This window comes from Trachurus trachurus, assembly GCF_905171665.1.
Source record: "Trachurus trachurus genome assembly, chromosome: 1".
NCBI classification, from domain to species: Eukaryota; Metazoa; Chordata; class Actinopteri; order Carangiformes; family Carangidae; genus Trachurus; species Trachurus trachurus.
Window position 1 is genome coordinate 29,877,044 of NC_139891.1, and position 22,467 is coordinate 29,899,510.

Genomic DNA, 22,467 nt, shown 5'->3' on the forward strand with positions numbered 1-22,467 from the left:
GAGGTGTGGCTTTGGAGAGAAATCTGAAGAAAGGGGCTTGGACTCTTGAATTGTGTTGTATTTTCAAAATGTCGCCTGCTCAAAACATTTTTTCCAGGATCTCCTTCCTCTATCTTTAATCTTTCTACGGTGGCCCTGTGAGGTCATCACACTTCAGAGACACAAACTCAGAGAAACATCTTCATCAACGTGTCGTTGAAGCAGAAGTAAGCGGAATGTTTGTGTTAATATAAGTCTTAAATAATTATATCTTCCGACAGCAATCACTTCTATAGAGTGTTTGGTCTGAAACACGGGTCTGTCAGTCACTCTGCTCTGCTGTAAGCCGAGGAGAAAACTTTCCTTGTATCCTACAACCTTTATCCAATGAGGAGAGAGAACGGCATAAAGGGGCGGTCCTCTCTGTGTGTGCAGCCAAGGGATGCGCGTGAATGTGGTGACGTAGGGACGAGGGCGGGGACTGCTAACTCCATCGGCTGACAGGAAGTTAGCCAAAACGACCAGATCGCTTACTTCTGCTTTAAACAAAAGTGCTGCAGATTCAACAGGAGTGTTTCCAGCTGACATAGACGTGGGGTTAGGGGTAAAAATGAAGGTTGGATCCTAACAGCAGTGCAGGTTTGAGTCCCAACTTTTACCCTTTGCATAACATCGTCCACTCAAAAAAAAAAAAAAAAATCAAGAGAAAAGTGACAAAACTGCTAAAAAGCGACATCAGCTGTGAGACCTGGGCATCAAAGGACGAGTCCCAGACAGTTTAGTCACTTTTCAGTGTCCTCTAGCAACTCCTGTTGTGTTGTTGTCTTGAATTTGCAGCGTGTTTGTATATTTTCCATGTTATTTTTTTCAGGCCGGTGTATCTTTCAGGATCCAAGACAAGTTTTCCTGCTCGCTCTGGTTCGTATTTCCATCAGGCATAATTTTCCGCATCTAATTTTTTATATTTTCTACATCTAATTTCTTGCTGTTGATTGTTTTCATTGTTGTAATAGCCTAACAACTACACTGCTATTTGTACTTAAAGAGTTAAAGGTTAGTTCACACTTCCAGCTTCGTTCTCTTTGAGTAACTAGTCAGATTTCATCTATTCATCTATTTGAATCAATAACCTCATTGATACACGTTTTGTATCATTACACATGATTGTAACTGTTTTTTTTTCCTTATAAGTGAGAGAAACACATGTGGCCGTTCACACTCTAATGAGTCTGGATGTTAAATGTGCGGCCGACGGATGTGTCGTGTTTTGATATGAGGTCACCTTCTCCTCGGCGTCAGAGCAGCGTCTGTGAGTGACGGGATGAGGTCACCTCTCTAAACATTTACCTTCCTCTTTCACCCGGACCATTGTCATTTCCTCGACCCCCGAGTTTGGAATAACAACAGTAACCGCGCAGCAACCAGAGTGAAAAATCACCTGCTAGCTGTTAGTTATTCCACCGTGTGTCCACACTTATACCTCAAACCAGTCAGGTTGGTGTGTGTCTGTGTGTGTGTGTGTGTGTTTTACTCTCACATATAAATTCACAGGGGTTTTAGCTTCAGTATTATGATCCACCAGATAATCTCTCACTCTCTCACACACAAAGAGACGCCTGTTCAGTTCCTCTCTCTGTTTTAAATGAAATCTTAAATCCTCCAGTCACATAAGCGTTTACCGACAAACGTGTATCACTATCACACTCCTACTTTGTTTTCATATAAATAGTTTATTAGTATCAGTAACATGTCGGGAGGATTTCCTCCCCTCCATTCTTTATGTGGATAACATACCTAGATAGAAACAGACAGCGATAGAAAATGAGAGGTTATAAAAAATAAGAGGATATATTGTAGGTGCATATGTGCGTCCACATGTGTGCGTGTGTGTGAGAATGTGTGTGTGTGTGTGTGTTCTGCTGAGGAAGAGTAAATCTTGGAGTACAAAACCTAATCCCAGTCACTGTTTCTAGAAAGGATCCCATCCAGTTTATAATCCGGGTCGCTGAGCGGTTTATACCCTGGAGAAGGAACAAGACGCAGACGATAAGTCCTCCGGTATCCCAGAATCCACCTCACTTCTGCCCAGCGTCCCGCATTTTCAGCGTCTAATCTTTTTTTTTTCTTTTTTTCCCCCCTTCCTCCACCTCCGTCGAGGAATCACGGCGAGGAAAACCCTTGTGTCTGTGTGCGGTTCGTTTCTGTCGCTCTCAGTTTGTTTTATATTGTTTTTGTTCAGTTCAGGTCCAACGTTGAGTCGAAACCTCCCACAGGTTCACGGGTCAGAATAAATCCCATCAAACCTTTCAGTCCCTCGCTGTCGGGAGGTGAAGATGTTAGAGGCAAAAGGTGCTTGTTGTTTTGCTGCTTCTGGTCTTTTTCTCTCTCCTCCACTCCTTCATCCGTCCTCCGAGTCTTCACCTGATCCCTGTAGAGAGACAGAACAGGTGAATAACACAGCTACAAATCACAAATACTTCTACTGCATCTTTTTTTTTTTTTTTTTTTTTTTTTTAACTCATCTGTGTTTTGAATATAAGACTGGGTCATTCCCCATCTCTGTCTCCCCATTTCCTGCCTGTCTCTCCAACTCAAATAAATGCGCAAAAGCCCCCCCAAAATAAACCCAAACAAAAGAATAGAAGATGTTTGTTCAACCACTGCTGAACGATGAGCTGTGCTGCTTTCAGTATCTTTAAAAGTTTTAAATAAATCAAATAACAAAGTGATTCTTTTTTTGAAGCAGATAAAAGTCATTTGTACTTATTGTTTTTTCACTGTTCAGTGAGCGATGGAAGCAAACCTGCTCTTTCTACCTTAGTTAGTTAGTTAGTTTACTTTATTGTCGCATATAATTACAAGTAATTACAGTGAAATGCTCATGTCCTTTGGTTATTTGCATAACATAAATAGAGATACAAGAAAAATAAAAGAAGAAAGAGAGAAGGATATTTAAAACCGAAAGAGGTTGGAAGTAGATTAAAAAATATAATATAATGGTGCAATGGCAATCAATCAGTATAAAAAAAAAGAAAAAGAAGAATGTAACAGGGCATATCTTTGTATGTATATATACAGGTATTTTTATGTTATTAAAATCAAAATCTCTGGGTATTTGTATATTATTTAAAAGTCCAAAGTGCAGTAGTGCATGTATGAGTGTGTGTGTGTGATGTTTTGTTGAGTTCAACAGTCTGAAGCTCCTGCTCCTAGAAGAACCTGCTACACTTCCTCATCAAAGTTACAATTTGTTTTCTGAATATTGCATCAGTGCTGAGTTGCTCTAAAGCATTTTGCTGCGTGTGTTTTGTATTTGTTCTCAATAAAAAATAAAAAGGGACGGTGTTGGAGTGATTATTATAGTGTGTCTGCATTGGGATAATCTTCATTTCAACAGTGGCTCATTCAACTTGATATGTTTATATGTTATATTTCTATATGTTCATTTGATATATCTGTGCAGATGCTGCTGCTGCCTGTAGGTACGTCTGGTCGTGTTGTTATTCACTGTGACTTGTTTGTCAAAGTGAGTCAGGCTCATGAGACCGACATGAACGTCTTCCATCACGTTCACAGAGCGAGGTGACGGTTTAACGGAGATAAAACACAGTTAAACGTTCAGGTGATCACATGGCTGCTGCTGCTGCTGCTGCTGCAGGGAGCGACACCCCCCCCCCCCCCCCCCCCCCCCCCGACCTCTGTAGCAACAACTGAACTGACGTCATCCTTCATTGTGTGAGTTATAGTTAGACTCACAGTGAAAAAACAACAACAACAACAAAACACACTGCTACTGATATTTAAGTAACACTTTTTTTTTTGTCACAGATGCAAAGCTGCAGATTGTAACAGACACAATTTCTGTCCTGGGAATCAAACCTGTGATTTTTCTGTCAGTGAACACACTGCACACACACACACACACACACACACACACACACACACACACACACACACACACACACACACACACACACACACACACACACACACACACACACATCTACAAACACACAGTTTTATAAAACCATTCAACTCCATTCAACACTTTAATATATGCTGGAACTCAATTATACTGTGTGTAGCTGGCTGAAGTCCAGAAGGGAGATCTGTATAGTAGGGAGCAGTGTGTGTGTGTGTGTGTGTGTATTGTGGGGGTGTGTGTGTGTGTGGGGGGGGGGGGGGGGGGGGGGGGGGGTGTTCCCCTGAGGGAGGACCAATTCAGACAAAGAGGAAAAACACAGTAAATACTTCAGATCCCTTATCAGCTCATTCTGGTGTCAGTAGACACATTCAGACAGGAGCAGCACTCACATGTGAAATGAGCCAATACATCAGCACACACACACGCACACACACACACACACACACGCACACGTACACAGCTGTGCACCCACCATTGTCTGTGTCTGAGTTGGGGCTGCTGTGGCGTCTGTTGGTGCACATGCAGTCCAGGTGATCCTCCAACTTCACCTGCACCTCCCTCAGCTTGGGCCGCCGCCGCACGTACTCCACCTTCGCCACCTTCAGGAGAGAGAGAGAGAGAGAGAGAGACAGAGAGAGAGACAGAGAGAGAGAGAGAGAGAGAGAAGATGGAGGAGACAAAAGATTTCAAAAGTGAAAACACACAAAAGTATAAGGAAACATTAACATCAGCGGGGAAGTTCCCACCCCAGATGGAGACAATGCTCTGAGACAACTCATTAGCAGCTGATGATGATGATGAAATCCACCAGCAACGTCGACGCAGACGGAAAAGTCAACATCTAAATGTTAAAGTCTTTCTTCTGTCTGACACCGAGGAGCCTCTGTTTCATTTCTGGGAACTCCTGTTGTTGAGCTGTGCCAGAACTGAGCGCTTGACAGACGTAGCAACAGTAACCAGAGGGGATGGAGCTTAAAGGGATACTTTAAAAAAAATGTTATTAAAGTTACATTTCAGCTTCCTCTGCTGACCTCCAGATACCTCCGTACTGCTCATCTAAACTGACCCAAGTGTCCTGAAGCCGCCACATGAAAAAGTTGTTTGGAAAAAATGTATGGTGGCTCTGTTGATGTGAGATTTGCTGCGAGATGTTCTTCCGTGTTTACATCAGACATCCAGTGGTTTACAACAAGGAACAAACATCTCCACTGGGAGCTGCTACTACAACAAGGCTAAAAACAGAGATCACATTCATTTTTTCCAAACAACTTTTTCATGTGGCGGCTTCAGGACATTTGGGTCAGTACAGACGAGCAGTATGGAGGTATCTGGATGTTTCATAGTGTGTGTTTTGGACGATTTAAAAGTGAACTCTATCCGCCGCCATTATATGCAAATCCGTTGCCAGCCGGACCCCCCCTGGAACTCCTAAAGAGTTTTGATGACAGTGAGTAGATGATTGGTGAATTATCGATTTTGGGTGAAGTATCCCTTTAATGAAGACTTACGTAAGTGGATTAAAGATATTGATTTGGTGGACGAGAGCAGCCGGCTACTGTGATTATGTTTTACCCGAGCTTGTTATTTGCAAACAACCACCATCCTGTACTTTACCTGTCTAAGCACACAGGTACAGGTGTGTGTGTGTGTGTGTGTGTGTGTGTGTGTGTGTGTGTGTGTGTGTGTGTGTGTGTGTGCTCTTGTTTGGATGAGCCAGAGCTTTGACGCTGCCAAGTGGTTTGATTTCACTGACTCTCAGTGAGGCGTGTGTTGTTTGTGTGTCGAGACACGTCACACTTTGCTGCTGAACCTGGTGAATTGAACAGAAACAGGTCTGTCTTAGTCTCACACACACACACACACACACACACACACACACACACACACACACACACACACACACACACACACACACACACACACACACACACACACAGAAACCCATTACCACATGCAAGGGAATGTACTGTAACAATGCTGCACACACACACACACACACACACTACATGCTGAAGCTCACATCTAGGCCGAGCAGCCAAGTCAGTGGAGCTTCAGGTCTGATTGCAAAACATCTCTGCTTCAAGTCTGAACAGACTGAGACAGAGTGAAAAACACAGAGCAGGAGGTTCAGCTGAGGTGAAGGAGCTGCAGCTTCAACATCCACCTCAGTTTTACAGGTTTGAGTCCCGGCAGCCTGTGAATCTCATCCTATTATTATTTAATTATCACTCCGTATAGTATCCGTTACATCAGTCTCACACTTTATAAACCTTCACAGAGCCATTGTGTTGTTGAAACAAGGTGGGAGGTGGAAGTGCGCTACATGGCACACAGCTCTTCCTGCTAATGCCAATCTACTGAAAATCACCTACTAATCATCAGCAGCTAATCAATCCGGGTACTAGTCCAACCAAAGAAATGTTCAGACATGTTTCCTTTTAGGCTCAGGGAGGTGGATGACGGGAATCATGGAGAATCCTGCATCATGCATGTTTAAGGCTCAGGTACCGACCCACTTTGATAAGAGCGAAGGGCTGTCGGTTCAATCCCAGAGGGGCTGATGTTTCAGTAGCCAGGGGAGGACATTATAGGGAAATCACATTAAATACTCATGTCTTGGTACTTGAGACCACATTTTAAAGGTCTTGGTCTTGTCTCAGTCTCAGTTGAGTTGGACTCAAGACCATCTTTTTTTTTTTTATGAAAATGTTTATTAAAACCGAATGTAATTCAATAACTATCAGATAATTAAAATTGTTCTACTAAATCTGCTTGTGTAACCATCTGAAAAACTTGGATGCACCAGAGTCAAGAGTGGGAGGAGACTTCAGCTGTGTTCTTCTGTTTAATCCAAACCTTGTTTTATTTAAATATGGTTTAGATTTTATATAAAATTATCATATTTCTTTTTATCTGAGGAATAAAGTAAATATCAAGCCACATGAGTTATGAGTACTGGTACTGAATACAGAATTTCCAGGGGGAAAGGGATTTCCCAAAGGGATCAATAAAGATCTATCTATCTATCTATCTATCTATCTATCTATCTATCTATCTATCTATCTATCTATCTATCTATCTATCTATCTATCTATCTATCTATCTATCTATCTATCTATCTATCTATCTATCTAATCATCTTAAAAATGGTCTTGCATTGGTTTGGTCTCGGTTTTGGACTTGGTCTTGTTTTGGTCTCAGGTTATCATAGGTGGTCTTGACCACAACACTGTTAAATACATTAACATACCTGCTAATAAATGCTGTTTATTCTCTATATGAAGGTATTTACAGTAAGAGGAGGGTTGGAGGCCACTGGTCACCAGGGCAGTCTGGTAACATCACACTGACCCACTTGTCCAGCGAACACGTACACCTGAGACACTAGAGGCAGTCGCTTCCTCCGACCTGAGGGGAGCATCAATCCGTCGTTATCCAGAGTGCGACGGCCTCAGATCTGGAGGTTCAGACTCTCACCTCACCATTAAGACCCCAACACTAATGTTATTTCTCTCTCTCTCTCTCCCTCTTTTCGTATCACATGTGGACAAACCCCGGCTCAGCCTCGGCGCTGCCATATCCCCTCCGGCTGTGTGTGAGTCCATCTCGTTGCATTCGTGACCGTTTGCCCTCTGAACGCTGGATCTCAGCACATGTGAGTGACTTTATTTTTGATTTCCTCTGTAAGCGGACGCATGGCGCCTCCTTTCATCTCAGATTGCGTATCAGCGGGGGCCAAAGCACAGAGAATCAAGTTTGCTCCTCGACTCCTCTCTCTCTCTCTCCACTTTCAGACCTCTTGACCTCTGGCAGCACACGCTAACAGCTCCTCTCATTTCTCCATCGTCCACTCACTCTCTCTCTCTCTCTGCGCTTTTCATCTTGGCATGTTGTCTTTGTCTAATTAAATGGTGTGACAGTTACAGTAATAATGTATCTTAAAGGGATAGTTCAACATTTTGGCAAATTGGCCCTATGCCATAATCGCTGTAGTCATAGCAGTAGGTTTGTTACATTTATTTGTCGGTGCAAGCTATTTTTAGAACGGCGGAGCAGAGCCGTGAGCTGCTCAGAGCTACGCTACGGAGGCTAATGGGATTTCTTGGTTTCCCTCATCAAACTCATCAAATACACAATCCAACAACTCCAAAATGCTCTCGTGGACAAGTTGTGACCTGCACATTCACCACGCTATGAGATAATAACAGAACGTTACGAGACAGAGTTGTTTTCGAGGTAAATACAGAGACTGCTTGCTGAAAAATTGTCCCATCAGCGGTTTTGCATGAATTTACCTCTAAAACAACTCTGTCTGGTAACGTTCTGTTATTATCTCATAGCGTGGTGAATGTGCAGGTCACAACTTGTCCATCAGAGCGTTTTGGAGTTGTTGGATTGTGTATTTGATGAGTTTGATGAGGGAAACCAAGAAATCCCATTAGCCTCCGTAGCGTAGCTCTGAGCAGCTCGCAGCTCTGCTCCGCCGTTCTAAAAATAGCTTGCACTGACAATTACAGGTAACGAACATACTCCTAAAACTATAGGGATTATGGCAATGGGCCAATTTGCCAAAATGTTGAACTATCCCTTCAAACAAGTGACACGACTGTTGTAGTGATGTTGAATATCAAGTTAAAATTGTCATTTCCAAGATTTAAAATGCATCTTGATACCACACACACACACACACACACACACACACACACACACACACACACACACACACACACACACACACACACACACACACACACACACACACACACACACACACACCTTGGGTCAGCTTCCAGTTGGCAGGGTGTGACTGAGAACCACTTGGGGTTTAGTGAGTCTTATTTCCAGCACTGGCAGAGATCAAAAGAAAGCTATTATGTTCTTGAACTAAGTCAGTGCCAGACTCTCCCTCACCGACACACACACACAGTCACAAACACCAACACAATGGTTAAGCTGGGGAGAGTAATTGTTTTTGGCAGGTGTGTGATTGTGTGTGAGTGTGTGTGAGTGTATACCTCCAGTGAGTGGCGGTTGTGTGTTTACATGCCATCATTAGTTCTGTGAGTGGTGCGTTCAGGGTCGAGGCCACTAAAAAGACAAATAACAAAAGCCTCTCACAAAATGTTTGTAGAGTGATTAATGGTGTTTGCCAACAACAGGCCAACATGTCGAAACAGTGAGAATAAAAGTTAAGAAAGTTACATTTCTGCTTCCTCTGCTGACTTTGTAATCACCTGTGTTTGTTTGTGTTAAAGGGATACTTCACCCAAAATCGATAATTCACCAATTTTTCTACTCACCATTATGCCAAGGAAGGGTTTGGAGAACTTTCAGAGTCATCAAAACGCTTTTGGAGTTCCAAGGAGTTTTTCATATAATGGCGGCGGATAAGAGTTCACTTTTGAATCGTCCAAAACACACACTATGAAACATCCAGATACCTCCATACTGCTCGTCTGTACTGACCCAAGTGTCCTGAAGCCGCCACATGAAACAGTTGTTCAGAAAAAATTAATGTGATCTCTGTTTTCAGCCTTGTTGTAGCAGTAGCTTCCAGTGGCTGCGCGAGATTTGCTGCGAGATGTTCTTCCGTGTTTACATCATACATCCAATGGTTTACAACGACGAACGAACATCTCGCAGCAAATCTCGCGCAGCCACTGGGAGCCACTATACACCGCCATTATATTATATGAAAATCTGTTGCCAGCCGGACCCCCCCTGGAACTTCTAAAGCATTTTGATGACTCAGAAAGTTCTCCAAACCCTTCCTTTGGCATGACGGTGAGTAGAAAAAAATGGTGAATTATCGATTTAGGGTGAAGTATCCCTTTAACATCGTCTGTGCCACAGGTTGGTCTCGAGTACACATGGAGGTTCCCAAGATAAAAAAAAAACTTCAGAGGAAAGTGAAGTTAGTTTTTAAAAGCTAGTCAAACTAGTAAGTGAAAGTATTGCTCTCGTGGGACTCCAGAGGAACCCACTGCGTTGCCTCCACCCTTCCTTCTCCTGGCTCCATTATTCTCCACCCAGCCCTTCACCCACTCTGCTGCTCTGTGCAGAGTCTCTCAGCTGCTGCACCACTCAGGACGCTGTTGTTGTTGCCTGTGAGTCACAGCAACGTCTTCCAGCTGCAGATACAAACTAAAGTAAAAGTGTATTTTGCTCAACTTGACTCGATTTGATTCGAGAGTTTAGGCTCCTCAGGAAAAAGTCACTGCTATGACCTCGACAACAGAAACGTATAAAGCCTCACAGCCTCACATCCATCTGATGAATTCAGTCAAACTGGTAGAGTAGAAACCTTCTGTCCCGTGTTGTTTCGTACCTTGACCGTGCGGTGGTGCTTGCGCGACGCCTGGCATCTCATGTTGCTGGTGTTGCAGCAGCCGGTGCAGCGTTTCACCTCCACGCAGGGCGGCCAGATGATGAAGTTGGCCGAGGTGGAGTCCACCTGGCTCCTGGGGATCTCATAGATCGTCGTCCGGACCTTACACGACGCCGGCAGCGCCTCCTCCACCACTGTAAAGGGGTCATAGACACAGAGGGAGAAGTTTCAGACTCCTAATACGACGATATGAACAATAAATCATCATGAAATTGACCCTGATGATTTTCATCATTTTGACAGCAGCTTGTTGGAAAAATAATCCAGGTACAGCTCACAGATGAGTAAAAACATGAAATCTACAGCAGTGGGTGTTAAAGGATTAAAGGGATAGTTCAACATTTTGGCAAATTGGCCCTATGCCATCATCCTTATAGTTATAGCAGTAGGTTCGTTACCTTTAATTGTCGGTGCAAGCTATTTTTAGAACGGCGGAGCAGAGCCGTGAGCTGCTCAGAGCTACGCTACAGAGGCTAATGGGATTTCTTGGTTTCCTTCATCAAACTCATCAAATACACAATCCAACAACTCCAAAACGCTCTGGTGGACAAGTTGTGACCTGCACATTCACCACGCTATGAAATAATAACAGAACATTATGAGACGGAGTCGTTTTAGAGGTAAATACAGAGACTGCTTGCTGAAAAACTGTCCCCGACGGGAACGCACATCAGCGGTTTGTTCCATTAGCCTCCGTAGCGTAGCTCTGAGCAGCTCGCAGCTCTGCTCCGCCGTTCTAAAAATAGCTTGCACTGACAATTAAAGGTAACGAACCTACTGCTATGACTATAGGGATTATGGCAATGGGCCAATTTGCCAAAATTTTTAACTATCCCTTTAATGTAAGAGCTGGTTTTGTTAATATTTTGTTCTCTATTTTGTCAATTATGGGAGGATTAATATAATAAAAGGGTTTTTGACATAAATGGTTTAAATATCATGTGTATTTGTATCTATGACAAATCATAATCACGTATGTTATATTTATAAACAGAATAATCATGAGACATAATGTGTTTTTGTTACATATAACATTTTATTATACATGGTGATATGCAAGACCAACATGTCTTCATTTGTGTGTGTGTGTGTGTGTGTGTGTGTCTCACCGGTGCTCCTCCTGTGTCTGGTGGGTGTGTGTGCTCTCTTCAGGTCAGGGAAGCTGTGAGAGAAGTCCTTGTGGAAGCTGTGTTTGGTCTCCTCGATCACCTCGTTCTCTGGGCAAAGACACAACAACACACACACACACATTCAGACATCTCACACACTGATACCAACAACCATTCATAAAAAATATTCCCACAACCTTTAAGTCTACACACCAACGCTCTGAGATCTATTTTGACTGGGAAAATGACACATGAGGGGTTCATTTACAAAGCTTTTCCCTCATGAAACTACAGGAACGTTTGGTTTTGTGTTGCTCAAAGTGTGTGACTGTGACTGAGCAGCAACAAACAACCAGCTGCCTGCAGTGGGCTGTTTGTGGCAGACGTCTTTCAAGTCTCTCCTGATCAGAGCCTAACCTGGTTACTCTAACTAAGTTACGATGTTTATATGTGTCAACGGGTTACTGGGTTCTCTGCATGTAGATGTGGCCGGTGAGAAACGCAGCACGTGCATGTATATGTGTATGTGTGTGTCAGGTACAGTTGAAATCTAATTGATAAAAAAACACATGGACACACATGCTGCATCAGGAGTTCAGCCAGGTCACCCGCGGGTCGGCAGATCTCTGCAGCGGAGGAAATGTTGTTTTGATCAGCCAGAGATTTAATCACTTTAAAATCGGCCTCTTTGCTTTTCTAAGTGATTAGAAACCAAACTGTGAGTTCTTCCTGTGTGTTTGTATGAAGAGTCAGACTGAGCTCTGTGCAGGTTGGAGTATCTGCTTTTACACATCTGAATATTTGATTCTATGACACCACATACAGTACTGTAGATATCTTATGGTGCTACACTATACCAGAAAGAAATGCTGCCCTGAGGCCAGTTTATCTCTGGGCCAGTTTATCCGTGGTGTTGTTGTGTGACCCGATCATTTAATCAGGACAAGCGCTCAAAATGTCATTTGTACAAGTCAGGGATTGTCAGGCAAATGCCGTTAATTTAATATATTTTATCTCCAGACATATTTGTAAGTCTAGTCTGAAGAGAGCAGGCCGCTTGTAGCAGCGTCCTCTTCTTCTTTAACTCTATTTCCCTCAGAGGACAAATCTGTCTCATGTTCAAAAGAAGCATTAAATACACAATCTTTTGCATAGAGATGGATAAAACACATAAAAGATGGAAAGGTAGAAGGAAAACTAAGGATTAAAACCAACCTAACCCTTCACAGTTAACAAAGTACAGATCATGGGAGACTGATAACAAACTTGAGCACTTAATAGTTCGAATGCAGCCTCATCTGGGTTTTTATCTAAACCAGAAATATTCATCTGTATTCTTATAACTCAATCTTTTCAGTCTTTACTACGAGGACAAAAACCTGTTTGCAGGTAACTGTGAATGTAAGCAGCAGGTGCATCACATACAGTAAAGACTTATAATAAATCAAGTTAGACTGGAGTCTGCTGAATATGATTTGATTTTATGTGATGGCACATAAAATGAATCTTTAATCTTGACAGGCTGTAAAATGAAAGCAAGCTGCTGCAAAGTTTGATTTAATGATTTAAAGTCAAACAAGGGAGGGGTGATTGTATCCATGACAACGTAGGCATTTTTTTTTTTTGAGCCAACATCTGTCATCATGAGATGTTTTCAAGGTGTTCACAGCTTCATCAAACTGCTACACTGCTCAGTCCTGCCAAACCAAAGGATGTTCAAAGACTTTGCAGAAGAAATAAGTTCTGACTGAAGATTAAGTGTGTGTGCATGTACATGTGTGTGTGCATGTACATGTGTGTGTGTGTGTGAGCGGGAAAAAAAGAGAGAATGATTCCTGGAAATCACCATAAATGAGGTGTGGGCTGGACAGTTTTCATTTGATAGTGAATAAAACACCTCACACCTCCTCTTGCATGTGTGTCTGTGTGTGTGTGTGTGTGTGTATGTGTGCACCCACCACTCTTAGTGCCTTGTGTGTGAGCAAGCAGTCACGCACACACGCCTGCCTATACATACACAATGTGCCTGTGAAACACAAAGTCCTCCTCCGACATCTCCCTCTCTGAGTCTGTGCATCTCTCGCTGGCCCTGACATGCAGGAATTTGAGCATGAATTATACATAGCAACACAGCAGCCTTCCAGCGAGCCCTGCTCTCAAACCAATAATGGGCAGCATGACAACAGCATAATGAAGTGAGCCACTTGACCCCCACCAAGCCGGGGAGCCGTCACACCCGACATTTGCATCTCAATGATGCCAGGATTAATGGTGGCACCGCTCGGAGAAGCAGACATTAAAAAAAAAAAAAAATGAATCAACTATTTTTTTTTCACAGGCGAGAGGTTCGGAGAAAAAGAAAAGTTTCTGTGGCAGAGTCTGACTCGAGGCGTAGATGCAATTAAGCCTCAGTTATTTCCTCCTTTCTCACCTCGTTGATTCAGTCGCTGCTGATTTATGACCAAGTTAATGAGAACTGGCATCTATAGGGTGTTCAGAGGAAACAACCCACAGCAGGTTATTGGTGTTTAAAGCTGCAGCCAAATCACTGTGTATTCAAAAGCAGGCTGCTTTTATTAGATTTTACATATTTCACTTGCAGCCTGGACGTAAATGTTCTTCCAGAGAACTACAATGTTTTGTGTAACATGTCCTTTAAAGAGTTAACGACAGGAAATATTTTCCAGACTGTATAAATGAGCTAATAACTCCAAACATTCAGACTCTCTACAGAGAGTTTAGAGGTCTTGAGGACTTGTAAGAAGACATTTTCTTATAAAAGACTGGTTGGAACAAGTGCAATGTTGTCCTTAGTAAAGGTGCAGCTCCAAAACAATACAATTCCCATAATGCAATAGCTTCATCTGATCCTCCAGGTCTAGTAAAGCTTTAAAAACTCCATCTGTGTCTGGAGGAGGCATCCATCCCAAAAAAAAGTTAGTCCAAGCCCCCTACACCTCTGCTGACATCACTGTGATGTCATGTTTTTACTTTTTCTGTTTAAACTTTACACTCTCCTGCACAGAACCACAGGTTTTACACAACTATTTTGGCTATACACACAAACAATACAGTCATTTTTTTAAGCACAAAACTGCAACTCACTACTAAATTCAAACTGATCAGCACAGGCAAGTTTGATGTTTGTCAGTCAGAAACTTGAGTAAATTTAGGACAAATCCTGTTCCTACATAAACCACGTATTGTTCTGTCAGGATTTAAGATGACTTGTGTTGCAAAAAACTGGTTCTGATTGGAGTTTTTTGGGGAGTTCACACATTTTATCAAAAGGCTTTTACTTTGAAAAATCAGCTGAGTAGGCACCATATAGGCTACTTGTATGTTGCTCAGAGGTCAACACACACGTCATAAAAATGAACTGAATTTCCTATGCATGCTGAGTAACCTGGTTTTACAGTAAGTCTCTAATCCAGCTCTCCGGAGTGAGGGAGTTTATATTATAATGAAGCGCTTTACCTACGGAGTCTATCTCGAGCAGCCGCTGGAGGTCGCTGATGCTGCGGATGTCGCTGCGGGAGAGCCGCTCCAGCAGCTCCCGGGGGAGAGGAGACTCCTGCGGGGAGAGAGGTTTTACTGGATGGGTATGGAGTGAGGAGATAAAGCCTGTTACTGCGTTAAAGCTCATATAGATACAGATAAACATCACCATAACTGAACACGGTTAAACTGACAGAGCCTAGATGCCTTTACTGCGCCAAGGAAAAAGAGGAAACACGTGCGTAATTACGCAGACTTGGTTTTAATCCGTTGCATTAATTTTGCAACAGAGTATCTGACACATCTGACTGTGCTCATATCAACCACCACACGCCGTCTTCTTACCTCAGCAGCGGTGCGTAACAGGCAGAGGCAGCCGGCGAGGAGGTGGTAAATTGCGGGTCTCATCTCCTCTCAGATCCGCTGCATAGGTACCAGGTCGAGGCGGTGGTCCACTGCTGCAGCAGCCGGGCTGTCGCTCCCTGGCCTCGGGAGCCCTGAATCATCCCTCGGGAGAACTGGCCGCCACCACAGCCTCAGTAAAAGCGCGAGCCAGGAGCTTATAAAACTTAAATGATCTTTAAACTCCTGAGTGAAATGCGGTTCAGGCAGAGACTCAAGCTGATCCCGCTCCTGCTCCTGCATTCAGTGTGAATCTGTTGGAAGTGTGAGGCAGGTCGATTCCCAGAGTGAAGGAAAAGAAAGAAGAAGAAAAAAAAGTGACCATAGGCTACAGCAGGTTAAAGTCCCAATCAATCACCAATCAGTGGAGCCTAATCGATGTGAAGCTGCGGTGTCCAGCTGGAACAGGTGTCCAGGGGAAGGAGGAAAACTTCTCTTTTACATTCACACGTCCAACAATATCCATCATTTTGTCCTCAGTATAATCCCGTCCAAATCACACAGTTGTGCATCCTGCAGCGCATCATCAAAAAAAAATTGTAAAATCCTTCTATGTAAAACTTCCAGAAATGATCCGAAAAAAGGAAGAAAAAAAAAATGAAACAACAACGTAAAAGCGAGAGAAGAGAAAACTCTGGTCACTCGGGCCCAGAGGAGTTGGTTGTCAGCTCCCCGCGGTCCTGTGATCTCCGGGGTGAATGAAGTCGAGATGCTTTTCAGTCACTGGATATAGCGGTGCGCGCCCCCGTGGCGGAGCACCGAGAACGCGCTTTGCATAATAAGCGACAGAGCATTGTAGACAGACAGCAAAGTCCAGGAGGAGAATCACAACTACAGAGACAAGTCCTGATGATGATGATGATGATGATGATGATGATAATAGACTTGAATCTCGTGCATCACTACAGTCTGAGCCTCTTATAATAAATAATAATTAACTCTCTTTGTGGAAGTTAATTTATAACCTACCTTAGAAAAACATTTTGTGAATAAGTCAGTGGCCCCACTTCTCCTTCAATTACCCTCCTCTCCTTTCCTGTGTGTGTGTGTGTGTGTGTGTGTGTGAGTGTGTGTGAGTGGTAGATTAGTGACCGTGTCAGTGTTTAATTGCTGTGTAATAAAGCTCATTAATGAGTATCCAGACAGGAAACTGACTTCCCTGAGAAAGAGAGGGGGAGTGAAGAGGCTGGAGCTAAATACAAGGTCAAGGGTTCACCAAACTAAAATTCGTCATTAACCAACGGCGAACAGGAATCTCTGGGAGCCACGAAACAAAGAAAGGATGGATGCAGAACTGAGCTCTAAATGTTGGCGGGTCTGAAGTGGTTCACACACTTCTGAGCCAGCTCGCGACAGTTGTGAATAATGGCTGTTGTTTCTGAGAAGCAGAAGTCAACGCTCTGACAACAGAGATAAGATGGTCACAAACCTGCCTCACACCAACAGTTTGGTTTTTACCGTGACCAGAACTTTTCCCCCAGACTTAAAGGGATAGTTCAACATTTTGGCAAATTGGCCCATTGCCATAATCCCTAGTCTTATAGGAGTAGGTTTGTTACCTTTAATTGTCGGTGCAAGCTATTTTTCGAGGCAAATGCAGAGACTGCTTGCCGAAAAACTGCCCCCAACAGGAATGCGCATCAGCAATTTTGCACGTGTGACAGTTGAGGTTCCTGTCACTATGCCTCCAATTGATCATGTGCCCTGGCTACTTGACTCTTACCCGGGAGGTGTGGGTTCAATCCCCGCCGGGGCCCTCTTCACCTTGCCACACATGAAATTACCTCTAAAACAACTCTGTCTTGTAACATTTTTTTTTTAGAGTTTATTTATTTAGCACACAAATTTCAATGGTGCAAGGAGGGAATGAAGCCGGTTGGCTTGTACATAGGTTCCACCCCTATAACAAATTACAGCAAGACAAATTTCAATGGCTAACAAATAAACATAGAAAAAAAAGAGATGCACACACATAATCAATGTTATATGAGCAAAATGAACAGAAATGAACTTTTTTGTTTTTTTCAACAAAGCCGTCCAGAAGGTAATCTATGGAGCGATGTCTATCGAAGTGAGTAACGTTAACAAGAGCTTACAGATTGTGTTTGTGTCGTCCATGTTTCTTGTGAGACGAGATCTGGGACACCGGGTCGGAGGCACTGATCTTTGGTTTTCGGCCAAGAGACGCTAGGTGAAAGGCAGAGAGCCTCCATTCTCCCTGTAGCAAGTCATTATCTATCATAATTACTGAGAAGCTGTTTAATTAAGGTAGAAATCTGGCATAGTTCCTCTTTAACTTGTAGTTTGGGGAACTTGTTGTTCCATTAGTTCATATTCATGCACCCGTCTGATATTTATCACTTCTGCTAATCCTGATGAGGATTTCAGAGAAATGTGCTGCTGAACACATGTTAGTCTGTCAAATAAAGCTAAATGCATGTTAGACATTCAGACTGAAGAGTTGTGGTGCAGTTTGGGTGGTTACGGTTGCAGTTTGCAGTTAATGACCATAACCATGCGACAGCACCAGTCTGGTCCTTACAGTAAATGTGTGTCAGACTGTGGACCTGTGCCGTGAAAGCAGTTTGCATACAGTACATGCATCTCTTAGTGCAGTACATTTCTGAGGGAATGTGAAAGACTTTTCCCGAGCTAAAGCTTCATAAAGCGGCGCTGGAATCTGGAAATCCAGCCTCAAGCACTCAAACATGCACGTACACATTTTTTACTCTCCCTTTGTCTGTCTCACTTTCACATGCACAAACACACACACACACGGCTGTTTACACAAAACCCTTAATTCAACCGCACACACGTGGTTATTTAAAATGAGTTAATCTGAGTCAGTGTTGCAGGTTCCTGTGAGGACACGGAAACCCTGAGCTAAGAGAGGAGAAAAGGCAGGAGGGGAAGGAGGAAGGAAGGAAGGAAGAAAGAGGAGAGGGAAAAAGAGAGAGAATGAGAGCAAGAGGAGCGGAGATAAGAAGCTTGTTGATACCAAGATGAAGCCTATTTGGATGAAAGAAGATGACAGCGGGGCGACTGAGCGCATGAGTGTGTAGAAAATCCACCGTGTGTTGGACCAAACACTCCCCCAATTAAAGCCCATTTAGCCTGACAGAGGCTAATACCATCACAACAGAAATCCACCTCTGTCTCTCTCCCTTCACTTCCCCTGAACAGCTTCGGTGTACCCAGCAGACACACACTCACACTCACACAGACACACAGACAAAGAACCGGAATGATGGAGGGGAAATGGGTCAGAACCGATTTGGATCCTGAATGGCCACACTCGTGCCGTGACGCTGCTGTCACTTCCTCCTGGCAGCAGCTTCTCCTGTGATGCATCCCACTTGTTCTGTTCCATCTTCTTTCTTTTTTATCTTCTTCTTCTTCTTCTTCTTCTTCTCGTTTGTCTTTTTCTTTTCTTTGGGGCCAGTCCATCTCACTGTTACAAACGACAGAGAACAAAAACATTTAGTGCAATTCGGAAAATGGCACTGCCAACATTTTATGTGGAAAAAAAAAATCATAAGTTTTGCTTTAAAGGGTCTGGTCACACCACAAACACACTCACACACTCTCTCAAGACAGTTTCCAATGGTGGTATGAGGAGAAAATCCACAGGTCGATGTTTAGAGAGAGTTATTGTGAAAAATCTGCTGATGTATTTTCTCCTGGCAAATGAAGCCACTGATTATGGCTATTCCATTAAAATCTACTCCTTTTAAATATCTATAAAAATACACACTCATACATTAAGTAGTAAATTAAGATTCTAGATACATTTGCATTTCTATTTCTTTTTTACATCTATAAATTTCAAGATTTCATTCGATTGCTACTAAACAAAAACATGCTATAAAATTCAGTGGAAGCTAGTTCTCTGTACCTTTTTCGGGGGTTTTGACAACACTAGATTTGAATAAATGTTACAGTCAGACATTCAGATACTGCACAAATTTCAGATAGTAAATATTTTGAAATAAAAAGTAAACAGCGGGTGATTTCTGTGGGAAAATTAGGTAATCTTAGTCAAAAATATGTGCATTACATGTGTGATGCTACAACTAGGGGGCGTCAAAGGTGCACACTAAAACCGCCTGGGTTATTTCTTTAACCCGAAATCCGGGTTGCTTGTGTTGGGCTAAAATTATGGGTTATTTTTCAGAGGGTAACCTATTCTCTGGGTTATAGAGCTAATATTTTAACCCAGTTCTTGGGTTGTTTGGGTTATGTACCATTTCTGGGTGATTTTTCAAAGAGTAACCCATTTTCTGGGTTACACACTTTTTTATTTCTTGAGTTGCTTGTGTTGGGTTAAAATTGTTATTAATTATTTGTTGAAATAAGATAAAAGTGAATAGTAACCCAAGGTTGCCAATGGAGTGTAGAGTGTGTTGGTCAGTAGCCAGAAGATTGAAGGTTTGAATCCCGCTATGAGCACAATACAATTTTAACCCAACATTATAGTCAATGTAACCTAACCTTTGGGTCAAGTACTTAACCCAAAAGTTGGGTCAAAAAGAACAACCAAATTTCTGGGCTGAAATAACCCAGAAAGTAGTTGGTCCCTTTTTAAACCCAATTTGGGTTATTTTTGACCCAGTAGTTTAGTGTGTCTCTATTTAACACATAGGGCCTTTAAAGGTTTTGTTGTTTATACTACTCACAAAAAGTTAAGGATATTTGACTTTCGGGTGAAGTTTATGGAAAATGTAAAAAGTTCATGATTATATCGTGAAACTTGGGCGTTTAAGTTGAAGTACGCATGTCTTAATTGAAATGAAAAAGTGATGTATAACCACAACAAAAAATGTCAATAGGTCAATAAGTGATGTCATGTGGCCAAAGGATGTCCACTCCTCTGTCTTTCTGTGACTCTTCTAGTCTCTCTGTGTCTCTGTTCAACCTGCTGATGACACTGTCACACTCAGTGGACACTTCCCTCTGACAACATCCCATCATGTGGCCTTGGTCTCACGTGAACAGCATGATGAAGAGGGGACAGCTTCAATACAAACTGTCCCTGAACCAGATTCATGGATCAGACACTTGTTGTTGTGATGTTTGTGGTTTATCACCTTGTTAGAGCACAGCATGTTATGTTAAAAGGTCAAATTAAGGTCACCTGTAAAGGTTATGCTGTATTTTATGTAGGCGAATATCTCTAACTTTTTATGAGTAGTGCATGTTTACATTCTGTAATTACATTATACCAACTATCACTTCAATTTAACATTGGTAGCTTTTTCTTTTTTCACTCTCAGTGAAAGCCAAAGCTGTATGAGTCCTCCATTGTCTTTACGAACCCACTTACTTACATTATGAAACACTCTATATGACTGGCAGGATAAATGTAGTTTGCATCCAAAAAAGCTTTATCCAGCCTCCACCACCTCCTCCTCCTCCTCCTCCTCCCTTTTCTCCCACATAAATTTCCAAGTGGAGTAGATATTTTATAGTAGTCTATTTATAACAAGCCAGGGAAAAGTTTGCTGTATCACATGTTTTTTTTCTTTCTTGTACAACTTTTCCAGCTCCTTTCCTGGAAGCATTACTGACACACATGAACATGTACAGTTTGCACCACGCTGCTGAGGTTTGGGTGGACGTTGCTCAGGAGCACTTCAGCAGAGTCTGGTAAGGTCGATGCCAGCAGAAACGTTCCCACCAAACATGCCCTCCTGTGGGAGAGGGGGAATGCCACCACTGGGAGCAGAGTGAGATGAAAATATAACAGTCAGATTTAGGGAGGAGCGTGTGAGAGATATGAACAGAGACAGAAAAAAAAACCCAGAGTGTTTAAGAGACGTTGAGGCAGTAAAAGTTAATCCAGCGAGCGAGGGATAAAAACTTTTACGAGCAGGGTGGGGGTGAAGGGCTATCCCCGAATTAATTCACAAAAAAAAAAAAAAAACCAAAGCACATGGTGGAAAAAAACTCTTTATACACATTTTTCCCTCCTGTTTCTCTCTTTTCAATCCAGCCAACATTAATAATTGAAGCCTTTTCCAAAGAAAGTCAGAATGGATTTCACCGTTAAACCCAGAGTAAGTCCACCATTGGACACCTGCCAAAACCTATTGTGCGACGCATGAATGTTTGGTCACCGGCCAACTGCAGATTTATCCTGGATTACCATCTCAAATATGCCGGCATTTACCTATATGTAATGCTACCCCCCCCCACCCCCACCACCAACCGCCCCACCCGTCTGTTCATCACAGGCCACAAGGCTTGGAGAGAAAGCTTTATTTGGTTCTGTTTGGGGAGAGGGGAAACACAGGGCCCTTGTGCTGTGTGGACTCATAGTAATGAAGACAGAGAGTCAGCTTAACTGGACTGGGCATACAGTAAGTGCCGGACCTCCCACCACTTTGATTCACATCTACTCTGTATTGAACAACACTGGGACTGAAAAAAGCATTCAGACAGACCATAGTGCTACCAGTGATGGACACAGTTGGAGTTTTGTTGCTTAAATAAAAAGACATAATACCGCAAGTCAATCTCCTACTTTTACTTAAAAAGTGATGAAGAATCAGGAGATGTGCTCATGTAGAAAGCATTTTGTGCTTTAAATGCAGAGAGTCATGGGAAAATATTGTAATTTTAAAAAATTCTTAAAGGGATAGTTCAACATTTTGGAATTTTGGAGAATTTGCCTGTTGCTATAATCTCTATAGTCATAGCAGTAGGTTCATTACGTTTAATTATATTCGAGAAAGTGAAAGTATAGAATACAGTTGTTTAAGATTGTGGGTAGTGTTTTTAATCATAATTTTAAAAAGAATAATAATTAGTTAAAAAGGGTTAGGGTTAGGTTGTTTGGTTTTTTTCAATTAGACATTTTAGGCGACCCCATTTGAATTCCAGGCGACCCCACCTCGGGTCCCGACCCCAAGGTTGAAAAACACTGCTATAGGGATTATGTCAATAGGAGAATATCCCTATCCCTTTAACTGTGTTTGAGTGATACTGTAAGAAAGATTTAAGTACGTTTTTAAAAAGTGATTTATATTCAAACTGTTGACAGATGAGGAGGAGGAAGAAGAGGATTATATGGGTCCGATGAAAATCATAAAGTTTTCAGTAGCTACAAACCAAAAGTACACCCACTACTACAATTTGCTCTACTAGCGACCCATAACAAAAAGGTC

General features: G+C 42.5%; 1 protein-coding gene across 1 annotated transcript; it reads right to left on the reverse strand.

The window, feature by feature from the left end:
• Positions 1 to 1,902: 1,902 nt before the first annotated feature.
• Positions 1,903 to 15,307, reverse strand: pdgfaa (platelet-derived growth factor alpha polypeptide a; the record flags this gene model as incomplete). Its single annotated transcript, XM_083974864.1, has 6 exons — positions 1,903 to 2,407; positions 4,377 to 4,503; positions 10,233 to 10,426; positions 11,402 to 11,509; positions 14,879 to 14,975; positions 15,245 to 15,307. 6 exons carry the CDS (start codon positions 15,305 to 15,307, stop codon positions 2,397 to 2,399), a joined length of 600 nt encoding a protein of 199 aa, XP_083830990.1. The 3' UTR covers positions 1,903 to 2,396.
• Between the last annotated feature and the right edge of the window lie 7,160 nt (positions 15,308 to 22,467).